Source organism: Eleginops maclovinus, chromosome 19, assembly GCF_036324505.1.
Source record: "Eleginops maclovinus isolate JMC-PN-2008 ecotype Puerto Natales chromosome 19, JC_Emac_rtc_rv5, whole genome shotgun sequence".
NCBI classification, from domain to species: Eukaryota; Metazoa; Chordata; class Actinopteri; order Perciformes; family Eleginopidae; genus Eleginops; species Eleginops maclovinus.
Window position 1 is genome coordinate 23,971,994 of NC_086367.1, and position 27,793 is coordinate 23,999,786.

The following is a 27,793-nucleotide window of genomic DNA, read 5'->3' on the forward strand; positions in this document are numbered from 1 at the left end:
GGCGGTGCTTTGAGGAAACTCTGCAGCTCCACCATTGTTTGGACTCGGGGAAATTTGGGTAAAAACAATGCAGGAGAAAGATAACGATGCACGGCGCCGTTACAATCACAATCAGAGATAATTAAAGGGACCGTTCATGCGGAGCCTCCCATAATAACACTGCATCGCTGAATTACCATTTAATTACATGTTGATACAATCAATGCTGCTTTGACAGTTAGCTCGGCGCTAGCGAAGGGGGAGCATCCTGAATCACTGCAAAACAACATCTGCTGTTTAAAATCAGAGGTTATTCTTGCCAAAGTATTACTGCCAAAGCACGACGGATCATTTAGTTGAGTTTTTTTTAATTAAACTATTTTTTGGAACCGATTATTACAACTTTTTTCTTTAACTTTGTGTTTAAAAAGAAAAGAAAATGTATTTACGTTTGATTGCTTTTCCTCGTTAATGGGGATCAAGTTCATAAATGAACCAATATAATTAAATGTATATAATCTTTCTATTTCTTCTTTTTTTACTAGTTTAAATTCTGAGTGATAACCCTAATATTTAAAAGTATATAAAAACAAGAAATATGAAAAAAGGCAGATCATTGACCTAAAGTAGCTGCTCTAAGGTCTTCTGGACTGAAATCTTAAGCGTTACAACTTTAATAACTCAATTCCCCAACTTTTAAATGACTATTTCTCAATCAAAGGGAGTCCGGTAATGTAGAAAGTTCGTTTACACTTCATAACCTCCATCATCCCGTCGCTGCCTGCCTCGGACATTCCTCTCCTGACCCCAGAAAGAAGAGCAGCGTTAATGAAGTCGAGCTGAATTAATCTCTTCATTCTTGCCGGTTTGATTCCTCCGGAGCCGAGCGACCCGAGGCCCTCTGAGTCGTGAAATTTGTGCGGAGGCTGGTGGAGAACCTGTTCTACCCCCATCTGACCTCCAACTCTACCCCCATCTGACCTCCAACTTTACCCCCATCTGACCTCCAACTCTACCCCCATCTGACCTCCAACTTTACCCCCATCTGACCTCCAACTCTACCCCCATCTGACCTCCAACTCTACCCCAATCTGACCTCCAACTTTACCCCCATCTGACCTCCAACTCTACCCCCATCTGACCTCCAACTCTACCCCAATCTGACCCCCAACTCTACCCCCATCTGACCTCCAACTCTACCCCCATCTGACCTCCAACTCTACTCCCATCCGACCTCCAACTTTACCCCCATCTGACCTCCAACTATACTCCCATCTGACCTCCAACTCTACCCCCATCTGACCCCCAACTCTACCCCCATCTGACCCCCAACTCTACCCCCATCTGACCCCCAACTCTACCCCCATCTGACCTCCAACTTTACCCCCATCTGACCTCCAACTCTACCCCCATCTGACCTCCAACTCTACCCCCATCTGACCTCCAACTATACTCCCATCTGACCTCCAACTCTACCCCCATCTGACCCCCAACTCTACCCCCATCTGACCCCAACTCTACCCCCATCTGACCCCCAACTATACTCCCATCTGACCTCCAACTCTACTCCCATCCGACCTCCAACTCTACCCCCATCTGACCTCCAACTCTACCCCCATCTGACCTCCAACTATACTCCCATCTGACCTCCAACTCTACTCCCATCCGACCTCCAACTCTACCCCCATCTGGCCTCCAACTCTACCCCCATCCGACCTCCAACTCTACCCCCATCTGACCTCCAACTTTACCCCCATCCGACCTCCAACTCTACCCCCATCTGGCCTCCAACTCTACCCCCATCTGACCTCCAACTCTACCCCCATCCGACCTCCAACTTTACCCCCATCCGACCTCCAACTCTACCCCCATCTGACCACCAACTCTACCCCCATCCGACCTCCAACTCTACTCCCATCTGACCTCCAACTTTAAATGGTCTGCTGAGACTAAAATCCCTGTGTTCCCTCCACAGTTAGTTTCTCAAAGTGCTCGGGGAACATTTAACAATTTTTACCTAAATCCATTCCCTGCACGGGGAATAGTATCTGTGTCGCACCGCTCAGACGTCTCCTGACACATGAAGGTAATCCCGCTCAGATTTCAGTAATAAATGTGTCATCAGTATTCAAACAGAGCCTCGTGCCCTTTAAAAATAAGCTGAAAAGGAACCTTGATGAGCAACAGAGACGGGGTTTAATAGATATGTTAGGAGCAAACTGCAAACCCAACCAGCTGCAAGAATTAGGACAAGAAAGTAAAGCTTGATATTGAATGACAAGAGAAAGATTTTACAAAGCACTGAATCTTCGCTAATTACCAAGTGCAAGAAGCAACTAAAGGCTGGGTTCACACCACAGATCTTTCCAAATTGTGGCTCATAATCATACAATAATTATGTTTATATGATGTGAGGAAGAAGGAGAAGAGGCTCTCTCTTCTTCTTACCCCTCTTATTTATTTAAGGTTTAAGGGAACGCCTCAGGGCTGAAATGCCATCTTTATAAAATAATAAACACATATGAAGTCAGCGTGTGTGTCTTCTTCCAGTGATGAACGCTTGGTGTGTATTCACATGTATAAGTCAAATCTGAAACCAAGAAAACCAGTTAAAAAGAAACACATGAGTGACCTTATACTTTCCCCCTGAAGCAGTCGGTAAACTGAGATGTCTCCCTAAAATACTGATGAAGTGTCACAGCCAAATCACAGCCACTCCAAGACACTACCGGTGATCCCCAGGGCTCTGTCCCGGGGCCTCTTCTCTTCATCATTTATCCACTTCCTCTTGGCCATATCTTCCGTAAATTCACTTTCATTGCTGCGCAGATGTCTTTCAAACAGACCTCCTTCCTCTCTCCCACCTCTCTCTCTGATGCTTAGCCTACATCAAATCCTGGTTCTCCTACAACTTCCTCAAACGTAACAGTGATAAGTCTTTGAACGGCGCCTATATAAATAAAATGTATTCTTATTATTCCTACTATTATTCCTGCTAATGAAAGCTCAGTTACTAAACTTCATTTTTAGAAGTAGTGTTTCAAAACCTTAGATAAGTAGGCCGACACTGTGCTCTCTTTGTACATTAAATACGAAGCTACCACCAACAGACAGCTACCTTAGCAGGGAAGAGACGCACAAACCCCTTGCACAACCAAAATATGTTTGTTTTCTTAACACTTTGGGTTTAAATAGGTAAATGAGTGAGTTAAAATGTGTTTGAGTAGCTTTAAAGTTGTTAGTTTTTGATTTAGTGGACCTGTATCAAGTCGTTGTGCTAGGATAAGCTAAGCTAAGCTAACCCGCGGCTAGCTGTAACTTCAAACTAAGCAAGATATGAGACGGCTATTGATCTTCTTATCTAACTTTCAGCAACAAATTCAATAAGTTGTTCCCCCAAAAGAAAAAAACAAACTCCTAATCAAACTATTATGGGTGTTAGGAGAGAATCAAGATGTACATCCAACTCTCTGCAAAAAAAAAGGTACATGCAATCCCCAAAGATCTCCATATCAGAGTGAATCATGACGTCATGAAGCAGGAAGTGATATCCCTCAGATGTGAGGGTATCCTTTATATGCATGCTATCTGTTACAGCGTAAAAATGACTTCACTTTCCCGACATCTTCAAAGTCCTCTGTCCCCCTCCACCCCCTGCTGTCTTCCTGCTCCTCCTAAATGTGCGGTGGTTATGAAACAGATCAACGTTTTTCAGAGGTTTCGGCCCTGAATCTGCCTCCAACAGGTGGAGGGGTTCGTCACCTGCAGGGAGAGACAGCTGTTCCCCATCGCTCACTCTCCGAGGCCTCAGCCGTCAGAAACAAGGACACAACTCTGCTGGAAAATCGAAGGAAGAACCGGGAGGTAAAACTGCAGGTTTGAGCAGGATAGGGGCTCCTCGGTGTCATTCCTTTTTCCAAGAAACTCAATTAAGACACTAATGGCAATTCACAGCCAGGATTTTAACAGAAAACAGTCACTTTTTTGGCACAAAATCCATTCAGGTATCCAAATTGTACTGCAGACAAAGAGAAAACCCCTTTAAATGGGACGGATATCTTTTTTCTCTCACAGCAGGACGTCCAAATATTCCCCCAAAAATAAAACTGGAGAGCGCCACAAAGGATCCATTTTCCACTCAGAACCTGAACATAAAATCACTAGAATGTGAGGGACGGTTTAATAAATGTTCAGGAGACTTTGTCCTCCAGAACGGGCGTCCTGTCCTCCAGACGGAGAGACGAGGTCACAGTGACGCTGCACAAACTGAAGCAGAGTCCTGCGCTGTCAGGGGTTCTAGATAGAGGCATTAATAGGCAGTATTTCCCTCCCTTAAAGGGACAATTCACCCTAAAATCTAAAAGACAGATCCATTATACTGGCAGAGAAATATACGTCCCCTCACATTAACACTAATCAATAACTCAGATGAGAGGAGCAAGGTTTACTTCTGGAGGGAATTGTTGAATTTAGACATTAAACAGGTAACTTGTTTAAATGCTTCTTAAAAGCTAGAAATGTTTCTTTAAAAAACTAAAGTTGGTCACTAGACCGAACTGTCAGATCATCATCGTTATAAAATCACCTCAATTTAAAAGCTTTGAATAAAGAGTCATCTATGTTTATAAATTCTGGATTGGTTTATTTTAGTTAAATTAACTTGAAATAGAATATGAATGGAAGTTTATGTCAAAAATGGAGTTTTCTACTTAAATCTTTTGTGTTTCAGTGTTTAATTCAAATCACCTCTGTCTTTTAATTGGACAGAGCTTATTTACTGTCATTTGATACATTTCTACATCTTTTCATTTAATTGTAAACACTTTGTGACCGTTTTTTAAAAGAAGCTATCCAACTACATGTATTTCTATTATAATCTCCTTAAAATATCAGTAACCGTTCCCAAACCAGCAGCATCCTGTCCCTGAGACCCTGCCCCGTCTGTAAGGTGTTTTCTGGTGATAAGGTCTTTATCTGGGCCCAATTAGGCGGCTAATTGATTAGAGCTTCATTAAGAGTTCCTGCAGGACGGATCGACTCCCTGAACGGACAGGTGATCCCCGGGGAGAGAGGAAGTGTCCGACCTCACGCAGACTGGAGATTATAATCTGGAGGCCAGTTATCTTAACGAGGTTAAAAGTAAAAACCACCAGGGAGTAAATCTGACGAGAGACTTGTGGCCAGCTGACCAAGTGTGTTTTCAGTCTGAAAGCAAACTTCACATATTTTGGAAAGTGCCTCAGAATCACTTCAGGAAAATGACTCACAATTGGAGGTCATATATGCAAGTGTGTGTGTGTGTGTGTGTGTGTGTGTGTGTGTGTGTGTGTGTGTGTGTGTGTGTGTGTGTGTGTGTGTGTGTGTGTGTGTGTGTGTGTGTCACGTTTCCCCCTCGCTGGGTCTGATCTGAATGGAAAGTGGCAGAGTGGGAGACGGATTAGTGCAGGGGGGCATTAATCCTGCAGACACACACACACACACACACACACACACACACACACACACACACACACACACACACACACAGCTACATGATAATATAATATTCCCTGAACACACACTCTGCTTCTCTCAGACAGGTGCATACACACACAGAGGGACAGGATGTTAACACAGCACCAACATGAGTGATGGCCCCCGCCCGGCATCACACTTTCTGCACCGTCATCCCAAGGTCCTTCACTCGGAGAATACACAACTACACACACACACACACACACACACACACACACACACACACACACACACACACACACACACACACACACACACACACACACACACACACACACACACACACACACACACACACACACACACACACACACACACACACACACACACACACACACACACACACACACACCCTGCTCTAATTTTTTTTAGATATTTCACAGCATCTCACTCTCCTCTCGTTCCTGTTGCAGCTTGTGGCCGCTCCTTCAGAACCAGTATCTTGAAAATGTGTGTTTTCTGGTCTTACTTTAACAACGTGATCACATGACTCCTCCTGAGGTCATTGCTGATCTAAGCTAGCTCGCTAACGTAGCTAACCTTCAGATATACTGACACACACTCCAGTTCTGAGACAGACTCACTCTGAGACAGTTGTCCAGCTTTAGAATCCCCCCCCCAAAAAAAAAGACAAATCCTACTTCTGTTTTGGTTTCCAACAGTTTCTAAGTGTTGCTCATCTTTATTATATTTGTATATTCTTTCTTTTTGATACTTTTTCTGTCAATTTGTTTTTTCAACATTTCTTTAATAAACTTTTTTTGTCGCCAACATTTTCTCTCATCAGTTTGTCTTCTAATGTTCTCTAGATGCTGCATGTGTTGAAGAGCTGCTGCAGATGTTCTGATCTGTGTTTCTATATCTGCATCCTTTCTGAAGCTGCAGCACGTTGCCCCTGATGGGAGAGTTCTGGTCCATCTGTCTGCCACCGTACTTTTACTCGAGCAGAATATCTGAGCACTTCTTCCACTGTCTGCATCTTCAGAATAAACCCGGGGAAAGTTGCACCGAGTGATGCAACCGCTGGTAATACATCATAAAAACATCAGAGAGTCAAAATGAGATCTGAGAATTATGTTTGTGTTCCTATTTTTGATCTTCTATAATGGAGGAGAAAATACGCTTTTATAATGCAAAGTAGTGTTTGGGGGAAAGGCTGCGATGGAAAATAGAGCAAGGCTGTTTAATATTTAAAAAAAGAATGAAACAAAACAAAGTCTCTCATGGAATATTCATCAACCCAGCCGCTGCACCCGGGCTGTAATAAGCAGGAAAACAAACCCAATCAGCCGCACATCAGCGGCTCTGAACAGCAGCATTATCCCCGCATTATATATGAAAAGTGAGGAATTATCATCTCGCTCACCCCGCCGCAGAACCAATGTTCCCCTCCGATAAACCCTGAACGCAGCGCCTCTAATTTCAAATCAATTCCATCGTTCATTAATAAAATATGATCCCGCAGAAAGAGCTTTTTCATTACCTCCTCATCACACACATCCAACTTTTATCATCCCCCCATCAAACATTCATTACCTGCTGCATTTAAGAAAAGTAAGAAAGCAGCTGACTGTCAACACCGTCCGAGCTGTGGTTTTCAGAGAGAAACTTTAATCTGCAGTAAATGTGCACGAGTATGTCCAAATGCAAACGTGATTTACCATCTTAAACTTCCTGAAAACCAGCTGTGGAAAATATCTGAGTAAATGAAATCACGTGCTATGTGGGAGAAGCTGGAGAACACACTTTCTGACAGGTAGAAAGTCAGTTTAATGCATGTTTGAGAAGCTCTGATTTCCATCTTAACTGCTTTATTTACTCTTGACATCAGAGGAGAGGAGAGCTACACACCTCCTGCACCTTCAACACTGAAGGAATCCTAAGCAGAAGAAGACTACAACTCCCATGATGCCACATTGCAACAGCTTATTTGGAAACTAGTAGAATTTTGAGGGATTTATTTACTTTTTCTGCAGCTTTCACTTTATCTCAGAGGGAAATATTGTGCTTTTACTTTATGACATTTATTTACCACTTCTGGGTCGACAGCAGCACGTAACCTGGTTTGTTTACCAACAGTTTTTATTCTCTTTTACTTCATCTGAGAGTATGAAGTAGTCCTCAAGCTGAATGATATTCATTGATTGATATTCATTGATTTAATTTGTTGTGTTATGCACCGGTCTAGATGACATTACATATAATATGCATGCCTTGATTCAAATATTCAAAGGCTTTATTGACATATATGCACATAAGATACAGCTGTAGTTTTGGAAATGAAAATCTCCTGCAACTTGCAGTCTTAAGACAGAAAAGTTGATCTCACGGTTAGATAACACCGTGTTAGATGACGGCGGCAAATCTTACAAAACAAATAATGCCTGTTGGCTTCTTTCAGCTGACATTAACTTCTGCAAACAGGAAAACAAACACAGCTCTGATGAAGACTCGCTCTGAAGGGAACTCTTCTTCCTCTTATTCCTGTACGCACCGTGCAGCCTAAAGACCAGCTGAGCAGAGGAGTCAAATACAAGTACAGAATATCTGCGGTGAGTAACAGAGGATGCATGACCTCACCAACTTCAAGAGCTCCTTCAGAGTTTCACACACTCTTCAAACAGTCCTGCAGCCGAGCATGAGTCAATCATCTCCTTTTAGCAGCTGATTGCACACATTTCTCTCCACACAGAAACTGCTCTGCATTTAAAACCTGTCTTTACATCAGGATGGCAGCAGGTAGATGATAGCAGCTCCTAGATGATGGTGTGTATTCTCGGCGGACCGTCGTTATGACGGAGGTGTGTGTGTGTTGTGTTATATGAAAGCATGGCTGTGGTATAAAGAGTCACCAGGGGGTACCCTGTGTTTAAGAGAAGGGAGGTAGGGGTATAAACGTGGCAAAAATCCACTTTTACACATGCAATGCAACCCTGAAATGATCTAGACAGCATCCAGAGGTGATGCACGTAAGAACACACACTTTCTGACAGTTTAATGCATGTTTGAGAAGCTCTGATTTATATCTTTAAACTGCTCGATTCAGTTTCTATCAGAGGAGAGGACAAACCTCCTGCACCATCAAACCTGAAGGAATCCTAGTCAGGAGAAGACTACAACTCCCATGATCCCTCACTGCTTCAGCGCCACACCAACCTCCAGCATTATTTGTTGGATTATTGTCAAACAAACAATCATACAGACCAAAGCTTCTGATTGCATGACATGGTTTTAAATAGTTCTTCCTCCGGTGGATAAATGTGTGTGTGAGAGGAAACTACAAACAATCTGAGTCTAGACATTCTTTAGAGTTTCAGGAAAGAAAACGGGGAGAGAAAGCAGCGAGAAAAAAGACTGACAACATGTGAGAGACAGAGGAAGAGGAAGTGATGAAGAGATGAACAGGAAGAGGAAGTGAGAAGAGAGACAGAGGAAGAGGAAGAGATGAAGAGGAACGGATGAAGAGACACAGAGGAAGAGGAAGAGATGAAGAGGAAGGGATGAAGAGAGACAGAGGAAGAGGAAGTGATGAAGAGATGAAGAGAAAGAGGAAGTGAAAAGAGGAAGAGGAAAAGGAAGAGGAAGTGATGAGAAAACAGGCTCAGTACCGCACCTTTCTGCAGACTCATGTCTACCATGCGAGGCTCGGCCAGCTCCAGGAAGAAGTTCTTGTTTTTCTCATACTCCTCATCGTCAATTATTTTCACGTGAACAAGTTTGCTGCAAGAGGAAGAGGAGACGGAGGAGGAGGAGGAAGAGGAGGAAGGACAGAAAGGGGGGAAGAGAGAAGAAGTTTAATTAATAATCAGTGAAAAGGGAAATGCTGGGAGGTGAAAGTCAGGCAGATATTGAATCATCTTTGAATGTGCATTTGTGAAAGAATGATGATGCTTTCTCTAAACTTTGAATATCTATCTTTGACCAAAATAACTTCCACGCAGCTTTAGCGAAACATGGGCTGCTTTCACAGGTGACAATCATCAAAGTACACATTGCACATCTACAGGTTGCTACCGTTAGCCACCATGAGCTAACGGTCACTACACAGGATCCCTCAGAGGGTAAAAGTGGGAGCAGAGGGCGAGAGAACGAGGACAGAAGAGCGAGTGAATGGGAACCGCCTGTAATCAATCAGGCTGTAAAACGTGTAAAGGGACGTTTCACAAGGGCAGAAAAGGAGAATGATCGCAATAAATGAAAGAAAGTGTCGCTGCACAAATCGATTTTATGGTGTCAGCCACACTGGACCTGCAGGTAAAACTGGAGCAGATAACCGAGCAGTTTACGGGTCAGGTTGGAGGAGGACGGCCCGGTAATGAAGTGGAGCGTCTGCAGGGTGAAGCTGTTTCTCTGGCAGCTCCTCGCAGCTCTCAGCGTCTAATTGATCTTTTTAAAGAGTTATTGAGCAGCGGATAAACGGTCCGAGAGTAGGAACTCCTCTGAGGGAAGCTCAGTTGGATTCAGCTGGACTCGTGCAACCCATTGTGATGATGCACCATGGGAAACATAAAGAAGCAGGGGGGAAATAAAGCCAGAGATAAGAAGCAACAACCCAGAGAGAGTAAGAGGAACAAAGGCAGCCCTTTACATCCAAAAACAACTCAGATATCTAGAAGTTAAAGCTATATGATTAAAGCGTGCACAGGAACGTCTGAGGAGTCGTAAAGAGACACAGGGATGTGCTGGTTTCTGAATATCCAGGTGAGCAGAGACACAGATTCTAATGAACCGGTGCAACAGATCTGCACATTTCAGATGCATGTCGAATCTTTTTAGTGGTTTGTTCAAGTCAAGACTGTCATTTGAATCATGATAGCTCCTTTTCATTAATATGAGGAGTGTATTTTGGCTGATAATCATCAGAGTGTCTCACAGGTTTAAAGAGGATCTATTCTGCTTTTTGGGTTATTGGTGTTCCCTCTCCTGTAGTGTGCTCTACAGGTTTCTGTGCATGTAAATGGTCTGCAGAGGCTTAAATCCCGGTGTTGACGGAGCTCATTTGGTTAGCATAGCTTAGCATAAGGACTGGGAACCGGTGCACACTGTTAGCCTGATGTGATCCTGATGCAGAGGAAAGCATGTTGCACGAAACGTCCACATTTCAATTCCTCTAGAGACGCTCAGATAAATAGTTTTATATAGTGTGTGTGTGTGTGTGTGTGTGTGTGTGTGTGTGTGTGTGTGTGTGTGTGTGTGTGTGTGTGTGTGTGTGTGTGTGTGTGTGTGTGTGTGTATGTGTGTGTGTGTGTGTGTGTGTGTGTGGCAGAGCTTTGACAGGCAGCAGCCTCTCTGTGTGTCACGGCGCTGGGACTACATCAGCGGGACGTCAGGGAGACATGAGCAGCGATCCATAATGAATGCCACGCTGCAGAACTCCTGAACCCCCCCCCCCCCCAAAATAACATGCGTAGAAATTGCATTTTTGCTCGGATGAAGAGGGACATTCCCCCGAGAGACGTGAGACACATGATAAAGTATGTCATCCGTATTTCAGGGCTAGCTGTCGGCTCCTGTTGGCCTGTCTGCTGTCTCTACTTTAAAGAGTCCTCTCCTGCTGATGTTCAGGTGTATATCAGTATGTAGAGTCTCTACTTTAAAGAGTCCTCTCCTGCTGATGTTCAGGTGTATATCAGTATGTAGCGTCTCTACTTTAAAGAGTCCTCTCCTGCTGATGTTCAGGTGTATATCAGTATGTAGAGTCTCTACTTTAAAGAGTCCTCTCCTGCTGATGTTCAGGTGTATATCAGTATGTAGCGTCTCTACTTTAAAGAGTCCTCTCCTGCTGATGTTCAGGTGTATATCAGTATGTAGAGTCTCTACTTTAAAGAGTCCTCTCCTGCTGATGTTCAGGTGTATATCAGTATGTAGTGTCTCTACTTTAAAGAGTCCTCTCCTGCTGATGTTCAGGTGTATATCAGTATGTAGTGTCGCTACTTTAAAGAGTCCTCTCCTGCTGATGTTCAGGTGTATATCAGTATGTAGCGTCTCTACTTTAAAGAGTCCTCTCCTGCTGATGTTCAGGTGTGTATCAGTATGTAGAGTCTCTACTTTAAAGAGTCCTCTCCAGCCCTGTTTACATATTTATATAAACCCCAGCGTCTCTAGAGGAATTAAAATGCTATTACTCATGTAATGCATGACTAATTCTCTTTCTATAGCCGGTGTAAATGTGATTTGCCGAGGGGGGGGGGGGGCGGGGTCTTCTATCTGAGATCCTGTTAGCACAGACAGCAGAACAATCCCGGTGGCGAGGCTTTCCTCAGATTGCTGTGAGAGATGTCTGCAGAGCTTCAGCTGCACGCTTTCTCCCAGCAGTGAGGGGGAGAGGAGGCACTGCAGCCTAATGGACAGGTGGGATCAGGAAGACACGCCTGACATGCATGCACAGTATGCACGCAGAAACCGCACATGCAGCCTCACGATTACTGCAGCGACATGCAAGAATAAAAACAACCATGCACTTAAGGACATTAGGCTGAGAGGGGTGAATATCTGCTCCTCCCTGCTCCTGGTTAATACAGTAAGAATATCTTCCAGAATAGACGCCATTAAAGTCCGATTAGATCTGATTCTGTGCCGCAGTTTGGCCCCTATTTTAAGTTCCTTCACAGTCAGTTAAAACCACTGATAACGGGCGTGTAATGGCCTGCAAACATTCAGAACCAGTTCCAATTACTGCGAAACATGTGTGGGGAGCATTAAGCAACATTTATCTGTGACAATCATCAATAATTCATCCATCCCAACATCTGTGAGCTGCAGAGAGACAAAGAGGAGTGCGTGTGAAAGTGTGTGTGAGTGAGGGTCCCTGTGCATGTTCACAGGGAGCATGAGAAGTTAAATCTGGAGCAGTTTGGGATACAATATCCATACATTTCTCCGTCCTACAAAGAAGTAAAAAGGAGGTTCATCTCCACACCGGAGCGCTCATTTGTTAAACTGTATTTCACTAATGTGTTGAGCTTCACGTCTCAATGACTTATTGATGCTAACATGATAAGTTCAGTCTCAATGGCAGCTGATTAGAGGCTACACACCCCGAGTCCGAGAGGGAGGAGGGGGGAGAGAACATGGAGGAGGAGGAGGAGGAGGTGCAGGCGAGGACATTTGTGCAGTGTGTGGATTTTTAAGCGTCCATCCCACCCTCCCTCCTTCACTTCAGCACCTTTGTGTAGTCTGGAACCTTTGCTCCAATAAAATACGAGAGCATGATACAAAACACCAGCTGCAAATAGAAAAATACTACTGTTTCATTTCTGGCATTCGATGAGGTGTCCACACTCCTGACCGTTAGCAGTGCATTGCAACACACCGGTTCTCATACTCTGCATTGGGACCAATTTAAAGCGTGCAGAAATAAGAGCAGAAGAGACTCAGCGAGAGCGTTCCCTTCTCTGGGCTGCAGCTGAGGCCAGAACAAGTTTTGGGAATTTCCGACTATTTCTTAAAAATGATAAAAATGCAGAGTCTTTTCCCTACGACGTCTTTCCTTCTCTGTTCTGCAGCTGAAACCACACTCCATCTGAAGTTAGAAGTGCCTCCTCTCCCCCGACAGCAGATTTACTGTCTCCCTCTCCTCTCCGGCTCTCCTTCCACAAATAACTCCACTCCAATCTCCACTTCTTCTCAAATCTCCCAGCTTTGACTCTGCAGAGCCTCTCCTCTGCCTCTCTCCACAGAGGCCGGCAGGACTTATGTCCTCCGGGCTGAAGGAGGAGCAGCAGCAGTTAAAGTGCTGCAATTAAATCCAACCTTTCGCTCCTCTCTGTAAAACACCGACGACCCCAAAGCTCTCCGGTCTGAACTCAATCAAACCTTTTCCAACTCCTCTTCAAAGTTTCCTCTTCTTCCTCCATCTGTTCCGTTGCTTTGCTCTCTAACTCAGGACTGCATTTGGCCAACAAGAAATATCTTCTCAAACTTACTTTTTAAGATTTGATTTCAAGATGCAAAGGTTCAAAGGCTTTATTGTCCTTTGAGCAACAGCTATTTTAGATTTGGCAATGAAAATCTCAAGTCCCAGTTCTTCAATATGCAGAGAATTTATGCTAATTATGAATTATCTGTTTTGATCCTTTTTTTTTAAATGTAGTCTGTCTCCCTCTTTAGACTTTTGTTTGGGCGCCTTTGACTCTACTGACACTATTCTCCACATGCATTTTTATTTTCTGTGCATACAGTCCTGCAGTCTCAGGGTTTAGTCTAAGCCAGTATCAGGGTATCTGCTCCTCTCTCTGTTGGCGCCCCCCCTCAAACCAAAATGCAGATTCACCCTGTAAAATGTTAAAGTGCTGCCAGGAAACAATCTCTCTGTTGGTCAGAAAGGGTTTAATGAGTCCAGAGATATGGAGATGGGGTCAGATGTCCGGTGGGTCTGCGGGGGACGAGTGGCAGGCAGCAGGCTGACACTGAGACTGAGATTTCTGATCCTTTCTTTACTCTCCTTTTTTGGAGAGGAAGTAAAGGAACCGGGAAAAAAATCAGACTTTTAAAAAAGTCGACATTAAGAAAAATCTCATAAATTTGGAGAAGAAAATCAAAAGGAGAAAAAGTGGACTTTAAAACACCACATTCCAGAAGTCAGATCGTGGCACCGCCTCGATTCAAAACCCAGAGTGAAGTCGAGCCAACGCAGACAGGAAAAGGAGAATAAAAAGGCCCGGTGCCTCATGGGAAATCAGCGCCTTAATTAAGCGGGCCTGCTTTCTGTCACTGAACAGGGATTACGGGCCGCGCTCATTATGGTCTGATTATTGCTTTTCCCCAGCATTCACTGAGAGGAACCCAGTAAACACATTCGTCAACGATTTCCTGTCAATCTGACGACACCCTGACATCAAATGTAATATTCCCCTCCCTCAGGACCCCCCATAATGCTTCCATGAACTGGGAGGCAGGGGTGGGGAAGAGACCCTAAAAATATACAGCAAAGCAGATTCCTTTCATGTAAACCTGGTACTAAACGGGACTCTGAAAGCGACTGTAAATAAATTCTGGGCTTTTGAAACAGACCATAATACCACGTCACATCCACCTCGTCAGCCTTTGTTTACTGTCAGCGTCTGCGACAGAGAAATGAAATAACAAAAAGTCGTTTCTCGAGTCGCTGAGCGGTCGATGCTCCGACTGTCTGAGAGATCGAGGCGCTGCAGGGTCAGAGGTCACGGGGACAGAGATCAATAAAATATGATATCACTTTTCAATATCAGTCAGAGGACGAAGGAGCCATCTGGGATATAACAGCACACACACACACACACACTGCAGCTGGGACTGGGACTGGGTATGGAGGCATCAGAGTGCCGTTGAAAAATAAAATCAGTAAAATGAATTATATAGAAATTGGAAAAAAATTAAGAACATTAAAAAAAGTTTTAAAAGTGAAATAAATAAGTTAAATAATAAATAGATTCATTAAAAAAAAAGTGGATATTAGGAGTATAAATTAGTGTAAGTGGAGGCATAATAGTTCCATAAAAAGAAATGGTTCTATAAGACAATCAGGAAACAACCTGTACATATAAAAATACATGGAAATTAAATAAAATGTGTTGAAAAATAAAAGAGAAAATAATATTTAGCTTAATTAAAACTACTGGAAATAAAAAGTGTAATAAGTAAAAAACAGGGACATGAAAAATGTGCAAATTAAATGAGAAATAAATAAAATAATTGAGTAAATGAATCAAAAATCAATGAATTACTAAATAAAACGTGGTCATTTTGATATATGAAAATATGCAGATGAATAAAACACAATTTTAAAAATACATTTTAAAATGTTCATTTCTTTTCAAATGTATTTGTTAATGTTTCTATACTTTTGTAAATATATTTATATATTCTAAATAATTATTTTATATATTTTCGGGAAGTTTTGCTTCAGCTACAGTAGTGTTGGTCAAGTACATTGCTTCTGATTGGACAGTGCTCCACATGATTTCCTTAATACCAATGAAATACTTAAAGCTAAGAAATTCCCTCAGTTTTAAGGTGTTGATTAAGACTTTTGTTGAAACCAATTAAGGAAGTATTTTACTATCAAACCTGAAGACGGGTGAGGTGCAGCGAGGACACGTTTATTAATACTGTGAGAGGAGTCATGAGGACACGGAGCTGCAGACACTCTATCCTGCAACACAAGCCTGCAGCTGTCTTCACACACACCCTCACACACACCCTCACACACACCCTCACACACCGTGCATGCCTCTCCGTGGGACCGGTGGCTGTGAGCTCACCTGCTCAGGTTACTGTCAGATTTACGAGAGAGGAGCCGTTCCATCACATGAGCATCGCTCTCATTCTCCGGACTCCAGTATCTGACGCTGCGCTCCCATTGGCTGAGATCACTCTGACTTGTTGTCATGGATACAATACCTCCTTTGACCAGCCACCAGTGGGTTCATTCCTGTAATACCTGTCTTATTCTATTTTTAGCTGGCTTTTGTCCTGCTCTTTAAATTACTTTGGATTTGATTCGATTTAATGATTTCAATTAGGGATTTCTAATTGTATTTATTTGTTCAATTTGCAATATAAATATATATTTAATTTGAATAAACTGTAATCTGGATGTTTTGTGTGTATTTATGTAGCTTGGCAATTTAAAAAAAGGGATCATTTTCTGCAATAATCCAAAATCCAATAGAAAAATCCATTTAATTCCTTAAGAGTAAAATCAAAATAAGAAAACCCTAATATTTAAGTGAATATTTGAGGGAAACTTAGACTTAAAAGGGGAGACTTTAACCTTGTATGTGTTGTTCAACCAATTTTCTTTATAATTGATCAGATTTGTATGTGTTTTTTTGCACATTTCTGGATTTGAAACAATCACAAAATGAGCTCTTAGCCCTGATAGTCAAAATAAAGTACTTCTCTGTGACTACAACACCCCCCCGTCATTATGAAATAGCATATCCACTACCTATCGGGCCTGAGTTAGAGCACAGTAATATCACTGTCGGTACACCTGCCAGTATTTGCTCTCTGCAGGACCCGTCGGCTGACCCCCCGCCACACATAGGCTGCTCCGCACATTACCCTTTACTTCTGCTGCTGCACACAGGAGCCGATGATGGAAAAAAGAGGACCCGTGTGTGTGTGTGTGTCACGCCTCAGAGGGTCTCTAATCAACCAACAGAAAGCACAATCAAGTGGAGAGTGTGTTTGTAAATGCTGATGTGCATTCTGGGGATTTACAGTGAGAGGAGTAAAGGTGCACATTCTTCCATCTGTGTGAGGACCATTAGAGGGTCGCTGTTCTGCTTGTTGGGGTGTTCCCTCTCCTGTAGTGTATTGGTGTTTTAGTGCATGTAAACGGTCTGACTCCATTGGACTCCTTCGTTTCCTTCCTGAACACAGTGACACCGCTTTGGAACACTTCGATTCTATTGGCTAGCGCTCCAACACATTGTATGCTAAGGGGCGGGACATCTCTCAGCAGTTGACCAATCACAACAGAGCCGGCCATCGCTCCAACATACAGTTTAATTTGGAATTCATCAAGGGACTCATTTCAACTCCAGAAGACAGCCAGAAGGTGGAGAGTAGCAGTGTAAAAACGGTGTGTGTGTGTGTGTGTGTGTGTGTGTGTGTGTGTGTGTGTGTGTGTGTGTGTGTGTGTGTGTGTGTGTGTGTGAGACCCCAGGCTGTAAATAGTGATCATAATTTCATGGAGTGTGTTTTCAAGTTTGTGTGTGCTAATATATGTGTGTATCCATTAAAAGTCAGAGATGTCGAGGTCTCACACACACACACACACACACACACACACACACACACACACACACACACACACACACACACACACACACACACACACACAGCCCCATCCAGAGAAAATCCATGTCCCCGTTTATTTTTAGATCTGCTTGCCTCTCTCTTATGTCGTCCTCTCCTCCATCACTGATGTGTTTTCTGTCTCTGCACAAAAACCAAATGAACCCCCCCACTGCTAACCAATCTCACACACACACACACACACACACACACACACACACACACACACACACCCTCACACACACACCCTCACTCTTGATTGACATAATGTCTTTCCTGACGGGGGTCCCCAGCCTTTTCCCCTTCATGTCTGATAGTGATTTTCTCTGTATGATTTGACTCATTTAGAGAACCACCATGCTGTAGCTCCTTTATACAGCACACACACACACACACACACACACACACACACACACACACACACACACACACACACACACACACACACACACACACACACACACACACAGGTGACCATTTTTTGGCTGATTTGACCAAAAGTGATTTTTTTTTTGGAAGTTCTAAACTTTCAAAAAATGAAATGTTTTTTCTGGAAAAGTTGGAATTCAGACTTTTTTCTCAAAATTCTGTCGGTCTATTTTTTAGATCTGCATCTTTTTTTCCAAGAGTTCTTTGACCTCAGAACTCCAACTTGAAAAAATAAATCTATTAAGGAAAGAAAGTTGGTCAGGTTTAAAAAGCATTCCCATGTGGCCCTAATCCTCTTCCTTTATATCCTCACATTAGCTTTGTACTTCAAAGATCATTAAGTGGTGTAAAGATGTGGAGATGACTTCCTTTATATCCTGCAATTAATCAAAAAACCAACGGAGAAATCCCATTGGAGTCAACCAGGGAGATGCTGCCTTCAGGGTCCAACACAGAAATACGACATCTCTGCACCACTGTCCTCTCTACATTGCATCAGTGTGTACATGAACACATCTTCCCTTCACATCTGACATAACCTGACACACACACACACACACACACACACACACACACACACACACACACACACACACACACACACACACACACACACACACACACACACACACACACACACACACACACACACACACACACACACACACACACACACACACACACACACACACACACACACACACACACACACACACACACACACACACACACACACACACACACACAGCGTGCCAGGAGAGGAGGATGATTGGAACTCTCCCCAACCGCTGCGTCTGTCCTCTGGTCTCTGATGAGATTAACCACCCCATTGTCTCTGCCCATAACGACGGGACAAAGGGACGCTTCCTCACAGGGAGACGCTGCCGTTAATTCCCTCCATGGACCGTGTTGTTATCATCCATCCCTCTGGTCCTCATTAGCCAACAGCTGATGGACGCTGGAATCTGTCCACTAAGCACACACCATTGGGGGGAGACTGACTAGTGTTAACCAGATAAGAAAAAGGCTCATTTTGGGATATTTGCGTTTTGTTTTCTGTCTCTCTTAATGTCTGGAAAGTCTAGAAGACAACAGAGGACGCATCGGTACACTTGTAAATACACCTGTAGAAACGGCTTATGCTAACGCCACACTTCTAATACCAGAAGGTATCGGGGTTATGATGCCAAACAGTGTCCATTCCATCACTCCATCAGTCGGCAACTGTAATCTGGCTTTGAGAGAGGAAAAAATAAGTGATGGGAATCGACCCGACACCGTTGTTATTATGAGCAATTCTCACGGTGGCGTTGCTCAGAAAATCAGAGAGGTAAACGGACAATGACATGGCTCCTCTCTGGCTCTGGGTGCTGGAAAACCAAACCAGTTTGCATGATTAACCAACGAGCACCAGCACAGAGCTTAACCTGAACTGATTATCAGAGGAAGAAGGGCATATGAGCAGCAGTTAGATATGCAAAACATACACACAGGGCTCCTAAATATCTTGCACAAAGCCCAGATGTCTTTCTGTTTCATCCCTCTCTAACCTCACGTCTTCCGGACCCCCCCCCCTCTGCTGCTGCTGAATGCAAAATGCTGCTACAGGCTGGCTGGTGTGCAGAGGAAGTGAAGGCAACATGCAAAGGGCAGGGACTCACAGGGGGTGATGAAGAGGACGAATGCATGCCTAGGGGAGGGGGGTAGATCGGAGGAGCACTTCCGTCCCTCTGCTGCAGAATCAGAGCGATCTGAAGGCATCGATCATCGCTCCACTCACTCACTGTGGCATTTGTTGAAACCCTCTGGAGGACAGACTCTACAGATTCACTCAGCATGCCGGCCTGGTCTCTGCCTTTAACTTCCTCCATGTTCATCCCTGCATCCTCCCAGTTTGACTCCACTTAGCCTCTTCCCTCACATACAGTACGTGCACATGGGAAATGTCCTCCATGTGCTTTTGCATTTCTACTACATCTGAAGGATCTGAGGATCGGGTTAAGAGTCATTTACGTGAAACAAAGGCCTTTCGTTGTATTGATTCCTGTAGTTTACTGTGGTGCAGAAGGAGTCAGCGGGGGCTTTCTATAGAGCAGCGACGGCAGTAGGCTCAATGCAAATATATTCTATGCATATTCTCCTCCAAGTTTCTGGAAGTTTCAAACCACTGACCCAGCTCTGACTCCCCCTGCAGTTTGAGTTAATCCCCCCGTACAGTTCGTGTCCTCTTCCTTCCCCTGAGTTTCTTCTTCTTCTTCTTTGCCCATCCTGCGTGACCGTCTGATTTAGCCCTCCGCACCTTCCCCCCCGCAGTTTGTATCAGGAACTCAGTGTGTGATCACCCGGGGAACGACGAGGGAACGCAACAGGACGCCCGAGCAGGAGCTGGCTCTCAGTTTGCATACTGCTGTACATGTTCTGTTTCATGTGCGGCAATGCAGGTGTATTTCTACGGTCAAAAAGTGTGGCACGCTGGACACTTTTCAGACTCAACGACCGCGATTTTGGCTACGTGGTTTGTGAGCGCTAACCAATGGGAGCGCAGGTGTTCCATAGTGATGTCACTATGTTCCAGAATTTGGGGATTTTAGCCTTTGCAGACCATTTACACGCACAAACCCAATATAAACACACTACAGGAAAGAGAAAACCATAGAGTAGAATAAGGCATCAATAAACCCAATGCAACAGTTTAATAAATGCATTAAACTGCACACTGTTCCTTTGCTCCCCCCCCCCCCCGCTCTTACCTCTGTTTCTCTGCAGGCCCCCATTATTCTCATCTCATCCTCCACTTCAGGGAACGCTTCTGCTTTCATTTACTTTATTTCACCATCCACCCCCCCGCCAGTGGTACTGTTATTTTAAGACATGTGAGTTTGTGTGTGTGTGTGTGTGTGTGTGTGTGTGTGTGTGTGTGTGTGATGAGGATGCTGACCTGATTTCACAGTCATCTCCTCTGACTGCGACCCCCCACAGAGGAACTACACTTGTTCTCTGTTTTATAGGTACAGTAGTACAGTAGTTTCAGATTAATGTGCAATAAAGGAGGACATTATATTTAATCAAAATAACTAAATGCATCGGAGTAATAAAAGCAGCTGGCTCCTTTTCTCTAGCTTCAGGAGCAGGTTGGGTTCTGGACAGATTGGCAGTCCAGCCCCGGACTAACAGGAGCAGACATCTGCAATTTAGAGCCTGAACCCTCCTGACCCGAGAGTCTGTCTGCAGAGTCTGTGATGTGATCTGAAGACCAAACCGCACCGACTCTAACCAGCATATGGAGCTGAATTTCTATTTGTGGCTTTACCAGTAACCCGTGTTAGCATAAAGCCATGAAAGATGCAAAGATCCCTGAGGAAAGGTTACGGGAAGAAAACAAATGCACTTTTCCCCACCGTTACAATCGTAAAGAAAAGGTATTTATTTTGTTTAGCTGTAACCGTTTAATGCAGGGCGCTAACAGTGCTAATCACTCGCTCAATAGCATCGTGCTAAAGTGAGTCCTAAATCCTGACATGACTAATAATTTAGCACTTCCTGTTCCCTGATCTGGAAGTCAATGGCGTTTCGAGAGTGTTTTTTCCCTGAAAAAGGTCTGTGGTTGAGACAAGCTGAAGAGATTCAAAATCTATCAGTAAATACCCTACTGGTGCATTTAGGAATAGCAGTTGCTAACAAGTTTCTAAATGAGATGACTAAACGTCATCACGCCCAACATTAGCCACCTTTAGCTTAGCGATAGTGACGTTTCTGTTTCCTCTCGTTTCTGTTTCCTCTCGTTTCTGTGTCCTTCCCGTCTTCCCTCACCCTCATCACCAGCTGTTCACACATCCAAACTCCTCTGCCTGAAATATCCGTCTGGCATGCAGCGACCGGCCTGGATTTCCCGCTCCTCGCACACAGACGCTCATTCATTCAATTTGAGCCAAACCCACATGCAGCCTTCATTAGTTAGTTAGCATTAAAGCTACCCGTCAGTCTCTGTGCAGAAAGGCCTGCAGACACGATGTAAATCAACACAAACGCGATGATATGTGACAAGGAGGGGACGGAGGAATTACATACTGAAGGAACATGGCAGAAAATACACGTGTCTGCAGGGGAAAAGCTAAATGAGAGTCAGAGCGGAGGATTTGTCCTTCAATTTATTCTACCTCTTGGACAGAACAGCACTGTGGAGCATGTTTGGTTTATTCAGTAAACAACTGTCCCCAAAAACATTCTACAAGCCGCAGTGTAAATACAACTGAGACGCAGGAGAGGACTCTTTAAAGTAGAGACACTACATACTGATATACACCTGAACATCAGCAGGAGAGGACTCTTTAAAGTAGAGACACAACATACTGATATACACCTGAACATCAGCAGGAGAGGACTCTTTAAAGTAGAGACACTACATACTGATATACACCTGAACATCAGCAGGAGAGGACTCTTTAAAGTAGAGACTCTACATACTGATATACACCTGAACATCAGCAGGAGAGGACTCTTTAAAGTAGAGACTCTACATACTGATATACACCTGAACATCAGCAGGAGAGGACTCTTTAAGTAGAGACTCTACACATACTGAATATACACCTGACATCAGCAGGAGAGGACTCTTAAAGTAGAGACACTACATACTGATATACTACACCAGAACATCAGCAGGAGAGGACTCTTTAAAGTAGAGCACCACTACCTACTGATATACACCAGACATCAGCAGGAGAGGACTCTTTAAAGTAGAGACACTAGCATACTGATATACAACATTGAACATCAGCAGGAGAGGAATCTTTTGCCAGGAGAAGGAGGGCACGAGTGTTACTCCTAACTGTGAGCAGCCGGGCGAGAGGTGTGTGCATGCAGATTATTGTAAGGACTGTCTGCTCAGGCATTACATCTGCATGCTAGTGTACACGTGCATGAGAGTGTGTGTGTGTGTGTGTTGTGTGGCTCATGCAACATTTACATGAGCAGCAGCATTATCGGCTCATTAGCATAATGCAGGGAGAGATGCCATGATCTTCATTTGCTATCTCCTGATCCTGATCTGATTGGTGTGTGTCACATATACCACCGACACACACACACACCACACACACACCCCTCCTCTCCAGTGCATCTTTTCCTCCCACTTTTGTTCCTCGTTCTGTCCTTGTTTTGTTCCCCTTCCTTCCTCCCCGTTTTATGGCTGCAACATTAGTTGATTAATTGATTACACAGCAGAACGTTAATCAGAAAGATTTTTGATTAATGAAGTCGTTTATCAAGAAAACATGTCAGATATTCCCCGGCTGCTTTCATCCATTCTGAGCATTTGCTGCTTGCATCACTGTTTGATAAATATCTTTGGATTTTAGACAAAAAAATGCAATTAAGAAAAGTCACCTTGGGTAAACTGTGGATATAAAACTGAGAAAATCACTTTAAAAATCAGTTTCTTTCACGCAGTTTGGTGGCCTAAGGATGAAGGGATTGTGAGCTAGCTGCTAACGTTATCTCAGCTTGGCTCTCTGATAACTACAGATCTAGACGTCCTATGGCTTAAATCCTTCAGCTGAGTAAAAAAGCACCAGGATGTAAACATTATAAGGTAAAAACATGGCTTAAAGTAGGATAAAAACTCAGTTTGTGACAGCCTCTGGTGGATAATGCATGCACAAATAAGGTACGACGCCATGACAGAAGACCACACAGGAGACCAGAGGAAAAAGCTTGACTCTGTTAACCATATTAACTATTAATTACTTGAACAAAACACTATAAATGAAGCACTTTTGATGGATTTTGCACTTTTTGGTTTTGCTGTTCGGCTACAGCTAAGGTGCATGGTAAATATGTGTCTTAAAATTGATAAGAAGTCAGTTTATAAGAGCTTCTGGGAGGAGACGCATGCTTAAAGGAGATACCACGTCTTTACAGGAGACCGGAGGAACGTTTAAAGGAAATAGCTCGCTTTTAATTGTTATGAGGCTTATGCTCTTATACCAAATACATGCTAACATACAGATAGCACATAACACAATCAAGCTTCACCATCCTGTCATGCTCTGTGGCGTGCATCAACATTTGAGTTTTATAGAGTCTGATTTAAAGCTGCAGCCTTGCAAACTCATCGCTGGCGCCTCGGTCTGAGCTGTGCAGGCGCCTCGTCTAATTTCTCTGGCTTCCTGCGCCGCCTCTCACGGCCGTCCTCTTTATTAATCTGACACTTTCCTTCCCCCTGAGTCAACACTTTCTGCACTCCATATTGCATTGCCTCGCAGCCAGACGAGAGGAGGGGGGAAACACACACACACACACACACACACACACACACACTTTGAATTTTGACAAAGGAGGCCCGTCCAAGAGCACTCATGTCCGAAACATTAGGTCAGCTAGTTTGAATTTAAGGAGGGAAAGAGAAAGAAGGATAGTAATGCGCTTGTGTGAAAGCTTTTGAGAGCAAAGACACATGTTTTTTGGGGGGGGGGATTCATAATCACATCGTTGATAACCTTCAAAGAAATGATGCATGTTTGCTCCAAAAGAAATATCTTATTTGAAGCCTTTCTAGTAGCACTTATAATGGCGTGGCTAACAGCTAACGTACCTGCAGGACTCTTGCTTTCTGAGTTTGTTCCATCACGGTTGATTGCACTTTTTGTAAGTTGCTTTGGATAAAAGACACATTTTAGCCTTTGCAGACCATTTACATGCACTAAAACCTGTACAACACACTCACTGAAAGGGAAACCTGTACAACACACTCACTGAAAGGGAAAACCTCCAGAGTATAATAGGGCCCCTTTAATACTCATTTCCAGGTATTTATTTTGACCAAACATCAGCAGAGTGGTTTTCCCACCGTGACGCTCGCTAACTGACCCTTTTCCCCCGACTGTGAGCATCAGAGCGGCTCCACACACCGAGCAGGACTCACCTAAAGCTGAACCAACATCGGCCTGATGGCTCAGTGCTCTGCTGCCTCTGTAACATCAACAACAACTACAACAGTACACCTTCCTCCCCCTGCATCATAATCCCTGGACGGCTGCCACGAGTCATTTCCCTGATTGACCCGAGGTAGTTTTTCATATCATCAGATCTGGGAGCGTGCATGGCTTTATATATTAGATCAGATCTGCACAACGACGACGACGATGACGACGACGATGAAGGAGGCAGGAGAACAGGCCAGGGGAGTTTGTTACAAATCACTACAGCAGCTTAAAGCAGCTTAACTGGATTTACTCTGAAGGCAAAAATGAAAAGGTGAATTAATGTTCAAAGGAGCAGAACACCTGGTATTTCCCTCACTAAAAAACAATGCACAACTGGAATATCTCACCATTCAGACTGGGATATGGAGGGTACAAACTCCCAGTTAGAATGTACTTAATTGTTATTTTACAGGTAAGAGTGCATAAAGGTGTAGATTTTGAGATATCGAAGCTCAAACTCACGTATTTTCATCCCTTTTTATATGTTTATTCTTTAAAAAAGGGATGGCTGTATTTATATATTTTACTGCACAATTATTACAGTTGAATACTCAATTCTGATTGGTTAATTGGAACATTCCAGAGGTTGTTAATTACGATACGATAGACTGTTGCTAAGGAGAACAGACCACTGCTACTCTCTGATATTTTCCATAGAGGTTAGCATGATGCTCTACATATAGGACACACACTCCTCCTCAGATGTGTGTATCGCCTCTTTGCACGGGTAACAACGACGGTAATCCGCAGTGCTGTGATTCACAGAGAGTAACAGGAGGAAGGAGGTGTGTGTGATTCCCAGCAGCAGAAACACACCAGCAGCCCTGATCCCACTAACCAAACCTGACATGCCATCTATTCTCAAACTGCCCCCAAGAATTGGCCGAGGCACAGGAGGAGGAGGAGGAGGAGGAGGAGGAGGAGGAGAGGAGAAGGAGGAGGAGACAGAGGGGATGAAGGGGAGTAGAAGCACAGCCCACTTGGAGTCTTTAAAACAGGATCATGCAGCAGTTTGTGAAACAGTCTTTTAATCCACTGTTCATGAAGAGAGCATTTTCAAGATCATGCATCTCATTAGGTGATGCAGGGGCGGCCATCTTTGAAGGGTCAAATCACCTTTTGCTTTCTTGATCTATAGGGCACTTCCACACTGTCCTTGTATGAGAGCAATCGGCTAGCTTAGAAAAAATACGCCAACAATGTTTTTATAATGACTCTCACTGCCTGAACGTAGACACAGCTCCTGACTGCAAGGCTAACCACAGGGGGTCAGAGGAACATATTAGGGGATAGCTAGCTACTTAGCGAACTTCACTAACCAGTTGTCAGATGGGTAGCTAAGATAAGCTAACAAACTAGGTAGATAGCCAATGTAAGATTGCTTGATCGGTAAAGATTGCAAGCTAGCTGATTTGCTAGAAAATGGTGTTGAACAGATAGCTAACATTAGCTAGTCTGTTTGTTAGATAGATGGAAAGATAGTGAACGTTAGCTAGCTCGATTTACAGACAGACAGATAGATAGATAAATAAGTAGACAGCTAGCTACCTATCACACTGACAGGTTAACTGAGTCTACCGTGAACTTGTCTTTCCAAATGTCAGCACTTTGAAAATGTTGACTTCTCAAAATTTCCATTTTTTCCTTTAAATGTTGACTTTTTTCTGAAACCTCAAAATTCTGACTTTCCCTGAGATTCCCCTTCTGTCAGTGAAGTTGTTCTAAAGTGTCCTCATGAGCTTTAGTCTGCAGTCCAACCGGCTCATATGTTCTGGTTCTTCTCGTAGCTCCTCACAGCGGAGCACCTACACCTCATGTCCTCATATGAGGTTTCATTACCACTACCAGAGGATGCTGTAAAAGCATCCCCTCAGAGGAGCTAAGTCTCATCTCTGAGGAAATACGGTTTGTAAAACGTTGCTGGTGCAAACCGGAAGAGCTAAGCATTCGAAGCAGGAGGGGAAAAGGGGCGGGGCTAACTAAGGTGAATAGACCCGATGTTTCCCAGAATGCACCTTCTATTGAAAATCGTTGGATGCCATAAAACATGTGTGAGCATGAACAGGAATCATCGCATGAAATGACCATTTCAGGAGCTAAAGGCTGTCCGTCTCCTCACATCTTCCTCTGTGTTTCCACCTCTTCTTCATCTCTCAGTCTCCTCTCTCTCTGTCTCCCTGCCCTCCCTCCCTTCCTTTCTGCAGAGCATCACGTCGAGGGGAGATAGCGCTGAGGAGAGGGGGACAGATGACGGGTGAGGGAAATGCATGAGAGGATGTGGAGTCAAATGTATAATGAGGCAGAAGGGGGTGGGGGGTGGTGGGGGGGGGGGGACTCTGGATAGAGGGAGCTGTAGCGAGAGGCGAGACGGAGGGGAGGAAAAACTAAGAGCGGGAGATGTTTTCTCCCCCTTTCCTTTATCTTCCCCCTGTGTCACCCTGATTATATAAGAGCCACGTGCTAAAAATAAAGCCTGCAGTAACAACTGTGTGTGTGTGTGTGTGTGTGTGTGTGTGTGTGTGTGTGTGTGTGTGTGTGTGTGTGTGTTTTAATATGAGCATCAAGTGCAGGCATGCATGTGCAGGAGACACACACTAGCACATACACCCCCCCCCCCCACACACACACACACACACACACACACACACACACACACACACACACACACACACAGCTGAGAGTGCCAGGGTGCAGGCTCGCTGTGGTTGCCATGGCGACACAGCCTCCTTCAGATGGCGCTATGACTTCCTGGAGGGACAGAGGTGCCCCCACCCCTCTGTTTTTATTTATTTCAGCGGTGTTTATTCTTACTGCAGAGGGCCAGTTCTTTCTCATGATGGACAGTAACCCCGCACACTCCAGGTCAAAGTTGAGTCAAGAAATATTTAGTCATTTGTTGCAACCTCTGTACATTTCTGCATTGCACATGAAGAAACCTCTCCAGCAACTCTTCAACACAAACCAAACGCTGCAAGAAGCTCCAAACACAACGGAGACCAGGGGACACTAAAGAGAGACGCACACAGCTGGAGACCAGGGGACACTAAAGAGAGACGCACACAGCTGGAGACCAGGGGACACTAAAGAGAGACGCACACAGCTGG

General features: G+C 44.1%; 1 protein-coding gene and 1 long non-coding RNA gene across 3 annotated transcripts in view; one reads left to right on the forward strand and one right to left on the reverse strand.

Annotated features, from left to right (window-relative positions):
* The window catches only part of LOC134881330 (uncharacterized), a 253,336-nt gene that overhangs the window by 23,377 nt on the left and 202,166 nt on the right, over positions 1–27,793 (forward strand). The gene's annotated exons all lie outside the window — the stretch shown is intronic.
* Positions 1–27,793, reverse strand: part of slc8a3 (solute carrier family 8 member 3) — a 62,790-nt gene that overhangs the window by 15,237 nt on the left and 19,760 nt on the right. For both annotated transcript variants that reach the window (XM_063908125.1, XM_063908126.1), the window contains exon 2: positions 9,107–9,213. In XM_063908125.1, coding sequence (XP_063764195.1) covers positions 9,107–9,213 — 107 coding nt within the window. The remainder of the gene's footprint in view (positions 1–9,106; positions 9,214–27,793) is intronic.